Source organism: Cervus elaphus, chromosome 5, assembly GCF_910594005.1.
Source record: "Cervus elaphus chromosome 5, mCerEla1.1, whole genome shotgun sequence".
In the NCBI taxonomy this organism is placed as follows: Eukaryota; Metazoa; Chordata; class Mammalia; order Artiodactyla; family Cervidae; genus Cervus; species Cervus elaphus.
In genome coordinates, this window is record NC_057819.1 from 62,520,001 (window position 1) to 62,532,211 (window position 12,211).

At 35.0% G+C, this 12,211-nt stretch overlaps 1 protein-coding gene across 4 annotated transcripts in view; it reads right to left on the reverse strand.

Moving 5' to 3' along the window:
* LRBA (LPS responsive beige-like anchor protein) overlaps positions 1–12,211 on the reverse strand; it is a 723,276-nt gene that overhangs the window by 398,429 nt on the left and 312,636 nt on the right. For all 4 annotated transcript variants that reach the window (XM_043902582.1, XM_043902581.1, XM_043902579.1 and 1 more), the window contains exon 37: positions 2,484–2,650. In XM_043902582.1, coding sequence (XP_043758517.1) covers positions 2,484–2,650 — 167 coding nt within the window. The remainder of the gene's footprint in view (positions 1–2,483; positions 2,651–12,211) is intronic.

The window sequence follows — 12,211 nt, forward strand, 5'->3', positions numbered from 1 at the left end:
ATAATTCTTAAGATAAAACACAAAGAAATTATACTTAAAATAATTTAATCCTCTTTACTAGAATTTTGCTCATTGTGCATATTTCTTTTAACAGGCTTAGGAGAGTTAAATGCATTATAGCTACAGTATGACTCTGATTTCTCTCTAAAGCCATTTACGTTTTCTGGAATTATGCTAAGTAAAGAACAAAGTACACTCTGTTAGTCTCATTTATTACAACCATGTCCATAATTTACAAGCTGATTATGCAAGCCTCATACAAGGGAAATCAGAATAGTTACCCACTGTCAAAGAATGGTAAGCCAGCCTACGCTTTATCACCTGTTTTCTTACACAGCTACCTAAAAAAGGACACCAAGGTCTACAAATGCACTCTAAGTGCTATTAATACTGAGAAGGACTATCTTAAGATAATTATATTAAAGGCATGATGGAGTAACCAGGTGTTCTAAATAAGTAACACTTGAATGTGACACTGAACTAAATATAATGACAAAAATATCAGCATGGAGGCACAATGTGCTTTTGCTACAGCACTGTTTTTAATAAAATCTAAGTAAGTTGTGAGATTTATACAGAAAAATATCAATACTAATATTAATTTTCCTTTCAATGATGCATCCTTTGTTGTTGCTCTTAATTTAAAATGTATGCATTTAAAAGCAAACAGTTTGACAGCTGTTTTCATTTGGGAGCAAAAAAGTAAAAAATGTTCTGTCAATTTGGGGAAATATTAAAATTTCAGAAATTACTTCCATTTTTTCTGGCTCTATAGAATAACAGACTTGAAGCCTTTGAATAACTCTATTACAGAAACACTAATTATTTCTAGACAAATACACTTAATAGTCCATTTAGTTCTCCAAGATATTTTATTACACAAAAACCACTTCAGAAAAAAATGCTTTCATGTTGATAGCACAGGTGTACTATGCTATACAAAGATATAGTTATCACTAGAAAGAATTCTGATGTCATAAAAAAGACCCATTTGGTGTTAAGTTGCCTAAACATTTTCATTTTAAAATTCAAAAACTTTCTTTAGGTTAAAAAAAAAAATTAAGCCTTAAAAAAGCAAACAAACACATATTGAGTTCCCAATATGTGTCAACCACTATACATCAAAGTAATCGCCTAATATATACCTAACCCTAATATATACAACCTGGTGTCGAAATGACTATAACACATCTGTTATATTAAAGTATATTGAAACTCTAAAACCCTCAGCAGAACTCTTCTTCCTCAGTCCCCCTCCAAATATACACCTACAGACTTTTATATGTTGCAAGATAAGGCACTAGAGAGCTCTGACCCAGTAATTCATGTCATTCCCATGACCACTCTTGCAGCTGAGATCAGCTGGAATACGATTAAAACAAACAAACAAACACGGTTTCTGCCTTTACTCAGTCCTTTTGTCTTGACCTGTTTGCCTTCTGAACAACAAAAATGATATGCCAAGAAACGAGATTCATTTTAAGTATTTTTCAAGATAAGCATGATGAGATAGATCTTCTCTATATTAGCAAATACTTGTACTCAAAAACATCCCAGAACAGGTTTTAACTCAACTAGTTTATAAAGTTCGGCTTAAAAAAAACTAAAATCATTTTCTATTTACTGGAAAATCTCTAAAACTAGACTTTGCTAAACACATAAACTGCTTGAAACACAAGCAGAAACCAATTACACCTATAAATAATACAGAAGCAATTTACTATTTTCCTTTGTTGTTGTTGTCTTCCAGAGAAACTTATGCAGAAATGAGAAACTAAAAAAATGTTTTTCTAGTGCGAAATGAACTTTTTCGTTAACATTACTTTAATGAGTCAAAACATGTTCCTAAAATTTGTAGACTAAAGTATTCCAAAAAGATTAAATTTTATGACATATCTAAGTTCCTTAGTCTGAGAAAGTAATTTAAATATTTTGTTTCTAAAATTAGAACTAAAAACTGCTTGTTCAGTTTAGTAATCTGAAAAGGAGGTAGATATAGTAAATAAAATTTTAAAGATGGTATTGTTTCATCATAGCCCAGTAATCTGCAACAAAACTCAGTAAGACAACATACATTATTATGTTTTCAAATTTATATGCTAAAAACTAAAAAGCGTAAATAGGGAATCGTTTCTTCAAATAAAATAGCATACCTGTATAAATTCAGATGTAAGTGCTGCAAGTAAAATAGTTTAAACCAACTACTTCCCTTAACAGTTCACTTCAAAATGAATAAATACATGAGCAACTATTCTTTTAAGAGTAGTTAAAGGAAACTGAAATATCCATAAAAATCCACAACTATACCCATACTGATTTTCTCCTTCCCCTTTGCTTTAAATTCATAGTAGAAGATAAATTACAAAATTAAATTACTCCGTTCTTCATCTGGTCTTGATCATATCCATTTGATCAAAGCCATTTATCTTAACCTAGGCCTTCCACAGAAAATCAGTGGCCAAACCCTAAAGGTATCTCTTTACCTCACTGCAGAATTCCCCCAGGCTCCATGCTTGTCTGTGAGAATGTTGATAATTTTCTGGATTAGTTGAGTTGCTGTGACATGGTCTCGATATTTAGCTGCTCTTATCAAATGATCACACATCTTCTCATCTTCTCGTTTGTCTGCTGAATACTGGGCACACAGAGACTTGGATAGGAAAAAGAAACATCTATTAATATAAAAATATGGGGGAAAACCCCTTTAATTGCATGATGAAATAATCTCTAATATGCACAGAACCAAACAAAAATTTAAAGTGACTTTTACACTGCTCATGAGCTGAACTGACAGAGTTGGTGATCTACTGCCTCAGTACAACAATCCCCCAAGAATTTATTTCTCTGTCATTCAGAAGGTACACTCAGAAGTGGTTAATATCTAAGCAGAGACCTGAATAAAGAGAAGAAGCCAGTGATGTGCAGATGTGGGGTCCACACTACAAGTAGCATGAAGGGAGGTTGCAAAGAACTAAAGCAAAGTGAACAAAGAGAAGAACGGTATGAAGAGAGACTGGAGAGGGAGGCAGGCAGGGGTTGCATCATTTAGTACTGTGTAGTTATGGTAAGGAGTTTAGATTCGCAATGGGTTACCCACAGGTTAATCAGGGGAATGATGTGATTGATTTACATATTAAAATGATCAACACAGCTCCATTTAGAGACAATTACAGAGGAACAAGAGGCTTAAGGAGGGAGATCGGTTATCAGGCTACTGCACAGGTCCAGAAAAGAGACGCTGGCAGTTTGCACTAGTAAACCGAGCTAGTTCTCAAAACCTTTAGAAAACGCCAGCAACAGTGTGGTCTTTCAAACCCTGGCAACGCAAAATGGACCACCAGCACTAGAATAACCTAGGAACTTATTAAAAGTGCAGAATTATAGGTCCCACTCCACACCAACTAAATCAAAACCTGGATTTTAATGAGATCTCAAGGTGATTTCTAAATTAAAGTTTGAACAGTACTTTCTTAGACATCAATTTTGCCAAAACAAATTCAGAATTCTTTAGCAATAATCAGATACAACACAATCACTAGTTTCCATGATGCTTATTTCTTTGCTTTTGGAATGCAGACATTTGTGGTATTATGTTTAAGATGCTATGCTACCTAATTAATTGCTTAAAATTAAAAAAAAAATGATGAATGTAAACTTGTTACTTAAAAGGTCAGTCCAGTTGGATAGTTCCTTCCTTTCTCTTAGAGTGTAAGAGAGGAAGTGCATGGTTCCAGCAGTACTGAGGGCTCTTTCTGCACCAGAAGAGAAGCAAGCCTGAGGATGAAGACAATACCCACAGGGAGCGGAGGTATGAGGATTACATAACTAGCCTACTCTGAATGGAATCGTAAACTTGTGGATCAACCAAAGATCAGCCTACCTTTAAATTAAACTTTCTGTGAGACCCTTTTTTTCCTTTAAGACTTTTTACAAGAACCTATAAGCTCCTGTTCATTCACTGAAGTCCAGTATGAACTGGGTTTTCTGTTCCTAATACCACAAGCAACCCAAAAGATATGGTGTTTATGTAAATGCATAAAGAATCAAATATCTCTTGGTTTGTACAGAACACTAGGCTACTGAGATCAAAGGCTGAATCAGCTTGATAGCCTTTGCCCTGGAGAATCCCCATTCTAGACTGTGAGAAGGGAATTGGGAATAAAAGTACAGTCATCTCTTGCTATCTGTGGTGGGGGTGGGGGTGTGGGGGGGAAGGGGGCAAGGTTCCAGGACCCCCATGGATACCAAAATTTGCAGATGCAAAATCCCTTTAATATAAATAATATAATATATATGAATATGTTATTATACATATGAACAAACGTACAACTGGAAAACAAATCAAAAACCAGACTAAAGCATCATCTTTGACAGTCTTTATTAGTCTTAAGCAACTTTACCTTGCTAGGTCTAACTGTCCTCCCATCTGCCAAAATGAGACGATTATATTACCTCTAAGGATTGTACACTTAAAAGATTTTGGCCAATTTCTGGGAAGTTAGTTTCTGTATATTGTTAAAAGGAAAGTACTTCTTTTACCTAAGCACTGATATGGAAAAAATAAATGATGTTAGAAACGAGACTCATTTATAAAATACTACAAGCAAATGCCAGGCTTCCCCAGTGGCTCAAAGATAAAGAGTCCACCTGCAATGCAGGAGACACGGGTTCAATCCCTGGGTCAGGAAAATCTCCTGGAAAAGTGAACGGCAACCCACTCCAGTATTTTTGCCCAGGCAATCCCATGGACAGAGAAGCCTGGAGGGCTACAGTCCATAGAGTCGCAAAGAGTCGGACATGACTGGAGCGACCGAACATGCACACACAGGCAAATGCCAGACACCACGTTAAAAAATAAAAGCTTGAGCCAAACAAACTCCAAGATAGTTCAGTTTGTTAAAATCATGATTTGAGTAAAGAAAAGAAAATATGATTAAGAAACATTTGAAGGGAGTAGTTTAAGTGAAGATAACTAGGGAATTATTCCATTGTTAACACAAAGGTTAACTACTATGTGACATTTTCAGAGATTCATCCCAGAACTAGGCAGCACTCTGTAGGTTACTTCACATCAAAGTCAACCACACGCTGAAACCACAGGACAAAACAGCAGACACTGCGAGAACGTGTATAGCTTAAACATCCCCTAATGGATGCAGAGTGTGCCTTTATCTAACCTCACCTGATGATAAGAGGGAATTAAGATTACTGATGGAAATTGAAAAATAATTGGTCTGAATACTCCCCTGAAACACCAGATACCTTCATATTAAAGGTACCAAAATTACCAAAAAAGACATTATTAAATAGGCTACCAGTATGTACTTTACTAATATTAGACTAGTTTAACTTTATCAAATCATATTCTTCAAAACATTTGGTAAGCAACTGAAGTTTGCATAAAAAGGCATAATTCTAAAAAGAAGAGTCCAAGGTAGTAAGTTAAATAGCAAAATGGTTTAAAGTGCTCTTTAATGGATCCTCCTTTATAATATAAACAGCAACTTTTCATATCTGACATAAAATCTATAGATATAAATCACATTAAAGGGCTATTCTCTCCTGATTATCAATCTCTGTCTCACTGTGGAACATTAGAGTCACATCTAACCTTAAAACATGATAAAAGGAAACCAAACAAGAATGTTCTGTAAAGATATAATGAACTCGCATCTATTCTTAAAAGCATCTTTAAAATGCAATTTTATTCTTATTAAAAAACCAATAACATAGTCAACATATGACATATCATTCAAAGTCAAATACAGATGAGGAATATTTGCCTGAAGATCAAACACATGTTACTTATTGAAGGAAAGTGTGTGTGTGTGTGTGTGTGTGTGTGTGTGTGTGTGTGTGTGTGTGTGTGTGTGTGTGTGTGTGTGTGTGTGTGTGTGTGTGTGTGTGTGTGTGTGTGTGTGTGTGTGTGTGTATGCTTGTGTTTAAGGGTTAAGTGGAGGTATCCCAAAAGACCTTACCAAAATGTACCATCTATCAACAAATTCAAGGGCCAGGTCTAGTGTGTGCCTGCTAAATTGCTTCAGTTGCATTAGACTCTGGACCCTATGGACTGTAGGTCACCAGGCTCCTCTGTCCATGGGATTCTCCACGCAAGAATACTGGAGTGGGTTGCCATTTCCTTTTCCAGGGGATCTTCCCAGCCCAGGGGTTGAACCCAAGTCTCTTGTGTCTCCTGCATTGGCAGAAGGGTTCTTTGCCATGAGCGCCACTTGGGAAGCCCACCAGGTCTAGGACGTTCATTCAATTTTACTTCACATCAACTTCTCTGTTTTCCTACTTTAAGCAACACATGAACTAAGTAATATAGCATCACAACAATGACCCTCCTGCCCAACCTGAATCTTAAAATTAAAAAAACAGAAAAAAGCATCCTGGCAACTAATTCAAATATATTTGATTTGAATTTGATTATTGTTAAAGAAATCTAAGATTTATTAATATAGAATTAATAAAACATAAGATAAATCTAGTTCTTAAAAAATTCACTTAACTGAAGAGAGGAGCAATTTAGACTGATCAATTATAATTCAAATAACTATTCTGGATCTTAAAGAAGTAAAGACAATATCACATTTAGCCTTTCCTTTCAGATATATGTCTCTAAGTTTACTATCTGTCCTTTGTATGAAAGCTCAGAGAGGAATGAACTTAAAATCAAGCAGATTTCTCTATTATGCTCCTGCCATCACTCTGATGACCTTTCTGGTGGTCAGACTTTCTCTTCATTATCTCCCAGGATGCTTGCATTTTCTCAAGGCTTTGTCATACATCCCTTGGCAATATCATCTACTCCCATCATCATCTGCTATTATCAATTTAGATGTAGCGTCAAGTTTTTCATGTCTGACTCAGCTGTTTCCTAAACTCAGATCCCACATTTCTATCTGTAGGACAGTCTCCAATCATTCAATAAGTACCTAAAATTTAAAACATACAACCCACCATCTTTATCCCAAACATGCTATTACACTGAAAAGGGAAAGGTTTTCTATTTCTGTCATCTGTGACTTTTCAATTTCCCTCACATCACATCCCATCATTCCCAGCAAAACCTCTAACCACTCATCACAGCCCTAATGTAGATCTTTATTTGCTCACAACTCAGCTCTTGAAATAATCTTCTGTCCTTTTATGAGAAGTCCCGGAATTATTTTTAGAAAAACTTGCTTTGGAATAACATAGATATAAGTATAGATCCCATCCTCAAAAACTACATAATTGTTTAAGATATTGAAAAATTAGAACCAAATTTTACTGCCTAGATCTGTGTATGTGTAGCCATCTATAAAGTGGAATATTATCTTTTACATTACTATCTATCCACACTCTATTTGCCAGATATACTAGATTATACACTACTACCCAAATAGCGTCAAGACATTTTCAAGGGCTGGAAAATGCACTTCTCCTATAGCTTTTATATGTGAAACAAGTTTAAAGATGTCTACTGAGAAGGTAAGAGGAAAATTTAAAAGACAAACTACTAGAGAAGAGGAACTCATGCAGAGGAAAACATATGGAAATCTAGACGTCCTTTTGATTCTTTACCTGAATATAAAAGGTGGAAAAAAACTCAAAAACTCCAAAATAATTGGAAATTAAACAACATCTCCAAATAAAAAATATGATCAAAAATGCAATCACAAAGAAAATTAGAAAAAACTGTGGGAACTGGATAAAACAGCATTTAAAGTAAAATTTATACATTTAAATATATTAGAAAATATTAAATATTTAAGGAAGAAATAATACAAATCTTAAACTCAGATGACAGAAGCTAAGGAATACACTGCAACTAATTTTGCATTAAAGGAACAGAAAGCTAAATAATAACAATTTGCATAAATAAACACAAAAACTCAACAAAATATTACCATTCAGCTATCTATAAAACAGACTATATACCATGATGAAGTAGAGTATATCTATGGAATGCAAAGTTGATTTAATATTTAAATATAAACCAGCAAAAAATTCACCTTAAGACAGAAAAAAGGGAGAAAAATATATCTAAATCATTTTTTAAAAGCAATTAATTAAATAATCAATTAATATTCAAAACCCTTTCATGAAAATAAATTAATTAATTAAATAACAAGCACTCCACAAACCAGGAATACAAGAGACTTCCTAAACCTTAGGAAGGACATCTATAAAAATTATTCAACTAAAACTGGAAATAAAGTGCTATGTCCTCTCTCATGACTTTTATTCAATATGGTAAAAGAGATCTTAACCAGCAGAATGCGACAAAAAATAAACAAGTAAGCAAAAAGACAGTTTGAAAAGGAAAGACTAACAGATTCTTTATTTGTATATGCATTCCTCCACGTTATAATTCTGAGCGTTCTAAGAAAAAACTACTAGAACATATAATACAAGTTTCTTAGATGAAAGGTCAATATACTAAAAGTTAATTATGTACCTACCCGCTGGCAATAAATAAATCAAAAACAATTAAAAAAAACAATTAACAATACCATTAATAACGTGAAATATTTAGCAGGATATAAAAACATATTCAAGTCTACACAATGAAAACCATAAAACACTGCTAAGAGAAACTAAGACTAAATAACTGAGGATATATACAATGTTCATAGATTTAAAATCTCAGTATTTAAAAAATATATATACTTTTCAAATTGGTTTTATAGATTCAACCCAATCTTAATTAACACTTTAGGAGGTTTTCTTAAGGATAAATTGACAGCTGAGTCTAAAATATATCTGAACAAAAAAGAAAAAAAAAAACAATTTACAAAGGAGAGATGAAACTGTAGAATTTTATACTCTTTGAATCACACTGTAAAATAAGAAATCAAGACAGCATAGGTTATGAAATGAAAAAAGAGTGCTTTTCAACAATTGGTACTGAAACACCTGGCCACTGTCAAAGGAGCAAAAAAAGAAAAAAACTTGTTTTCACCTCATACCACACACAAAATGTTTAATTCAAAATGAATAAAAAATATAGATGTAAAAGTTAAAATTTTAGCACTTCTAGAAAAATAAAACAGAAAATTTTATGAACTTCAAGTAGGCAGAGAATACTTAAACTAAAATTCATAGACTGGAGAGTGTAAAAGAAAATCATAACCATAAAAAAAATGGACAAATTGGACTTCAATGAAACTTATAAAATCTGCCCTGTAAAAATCACCATTCAGAAAACGAAAAGGCCAGTGAGGGAAGGAGAGAGTGGGACGAATGGAGAAAGTAACATCAACATATATGCACTCCCGTGAGTAAAACGGATACCAAGTGAGAAGTTGGGAGCCTAGCCTGGCACTCTGTAATGACCTAAAGGGGTGGGTAAGGAGGGGAGGAAGCTAAACAGGGAGGCGACACGTGTGATTACAGCTGACTTGCAATGCTGTACAGCAGAAGCCAACACAATGCTGTATAGCAATTTTCCTGCAATTAAAAAAGAAATTAAAAGTAAATGAATAAAGAAAAAACGAAAATGAAAAGGCAACGAGAAAAAACATTCACCATACGTTAACTGACAAAAGAGTTCCTTACAGGAAATATGAAGAACTCCTACAGTGCAATAAAGACAAAGAAATTTAAAACCATAAACAAAGGATCTGACTAGACATTTAAAAAAGATATACAAATGACTAATAAGTATGTGAAAAACTGCATAGTCAGCAGAGAAATTCAACAAAAACCCACAACACTCTATCGTTATATACACACCAGAAGGGCTGAAATTATAGGAACTGACAATAAATATTGGCAAGGATGTGGAACAAAGGGAACTCTCATACCTACCAACTAAACTGATGAAGGGTAAAACCTACAACTAGTCTAGAAAATAGTCTGGCAGCTTCTCCTAAGCCTAAATATAAACTTGCAATAGCACACAGCAACTATACTCCTAGGTATTTCCTCCAAATGAATGATAACATATTTGCACAAAAATGAATTGCATGAAAATGCCCATAATGCTTTTAATCGTAAGAGCCAAACACTGGAAATTACCCAATATACACCTACAGAGGAACGGATAAACAAAGTAGTACTCTTAGCAATATAAAAAACAAGAGTAACACACAAACAACAATGTGGATTAGTATCAAGAATCTTATGCTGACCCAAACAATCCAGACATTAGAGCACCCATTATGTAATGTATATGATATTGTATACCACACCAAACTATCTACAATAACAGAAACCAGATGAGCAGTTGCCTACAGTTAGGTATGTGTATGAATCTGCCTGAAAGGCAGGAGACCCGGCTTCAGTTCCTGGGTCAGGAAGATCCCCTGGAGAAGGGAATGGCACCCACTCCAGTCTTCTTGCCTGGAGAACCCCACGGACAGAGGAGCCGGGCGGGCTGCAGTCGGTGGGGTCGCAAGGGCTGGGCACGACTGAGCAACTAAACCACCCCCACCAGTGTGTGTATGTGCAGCGGAACTGACCACACTGAAACAAAAGGGAATTCCCCAAGGTGACAGAAAATTTCCATATCTTGATTGTAACAGCAATATAGATATATACACTTGTCAAAACTCATCCAACTGTATATCTGAAGTGAGTATATTATATATAAATCACTCAATAAAGTATATTTAAGAAGTTCTTAAAAATGAATAGTCAAGGCACTAACAGGGAAGAAAGTAGTTTAAGTATTCATATTGAAAAAATTAGCGCATTTGCCAAGTAGGTCAATGCACTCTATAAATCAGTAAGGTAGATAAGCAGTAAGAGAGAGAACTAATACGAAACCAGGTAAAAGACAAATAGGTACTGCACAAAAATTCTTTTTAAAAAAATAATACATAACAAGCAGGAGAAAAGATGTACACTTTAATTTGTAAAGAAAATCCAAAATAAAACACAGTGACATACTACTACACAACTACCAGAAATGGTCTCATAGACAACAAAAGAGTTTAAAATGTAGTACTTGGGTACAATCTCAAAAATGGTATAATGATCTCAGTTCCCTTCCAAGGCTAACTATTCAACATCACAGTAATCCTAGTCTAAGCCACAACCACAAATATTGAAGAAGCTGAAGTTGATGGCTTCTATGAAGACCTACTTTATCTTCTAGAACTAACACCAAAAAAAGACATCCTTTTCATGACAGGGGATTAGAATGCAAAAGTAGAAAGTCAAGAGATTCCAGGAGGTGAAAGTAAGTTTGGCCCTGGAGTACAAAATGAAACAGGGCAAAGGCTAACCGAGTTTTGTCATGAGAAATCACTGGTCATAGCAACAGGAGAGACAGCTCTACACATGGACATCACCAGATGGTCAGCACTGAAATCAGACTGATTATATTCTCTGCAGACAAATGGAGCAGCTCTATACAGCCAGCAAACACAACACCTGGAGCTGACTGTGACTCAGATCATCAGCTCCTTATCACAAAATTCAGGCTTAAATTGAAGAAAGCAGGGAAAACCACCAGACCATTCAGGTATGACCTAAATCAAATCCTTTAAATTTATACAGTGGACGTAACAAATAGATTCAAGAGATTAGATTTGGACAGAGTGCCTGAAGAACTATGGATGGAGATTCATAACACCGTACAGGAAGCAGTGACCAAAACCATCCCAAATGAAAAGAAATGCAAGAAGGCAAAGTGGTTATCTGAGGAGGCTTTACAAATAACCAAGCAAAGAGAAGTGAAAGGTAGGAGAGAAAGGCAAAGATATAGCGAACTGAATGCAGAGTTCCAGAGAATAGCAAGGAGAGAGAAGAAAGCCTTCTTAAATGAACAATACAAAGAAATGGAGGAAAACAAGAGAATGGGAAAGACTAGGGATCTCTTAAAAAAAACTGGAGATAGCAAGGGAACATTTCATGCAAGGATGGGCACGATAAAGGACATGAACGGTGAGGACCTAACAGAAACAGAGAGATTAATTAAGAAGAGGTGACAAGAATACACAGAAGTACACACAAAAGGTCTTAATGACCAGAGTAACCACGATGAGGTGGTCAGTCACCATGCCAGACATCCTGGAATGTGAAGTCAAGTGGGCCTCGAAAGCATTACTATGAACAAAGCTAGTTCACAGTATGAAATGAACTAGAAGGAATTCTACCTGAACTATTTCAAATCCTAAAAGATGATGCTTTACAGTGCCGCAATCAATATGTCAACAAATTTAGAAAACTCAGCATTGGCCGCAGGACTGGAGAAGGTCAGTTTTCTATTCCAATT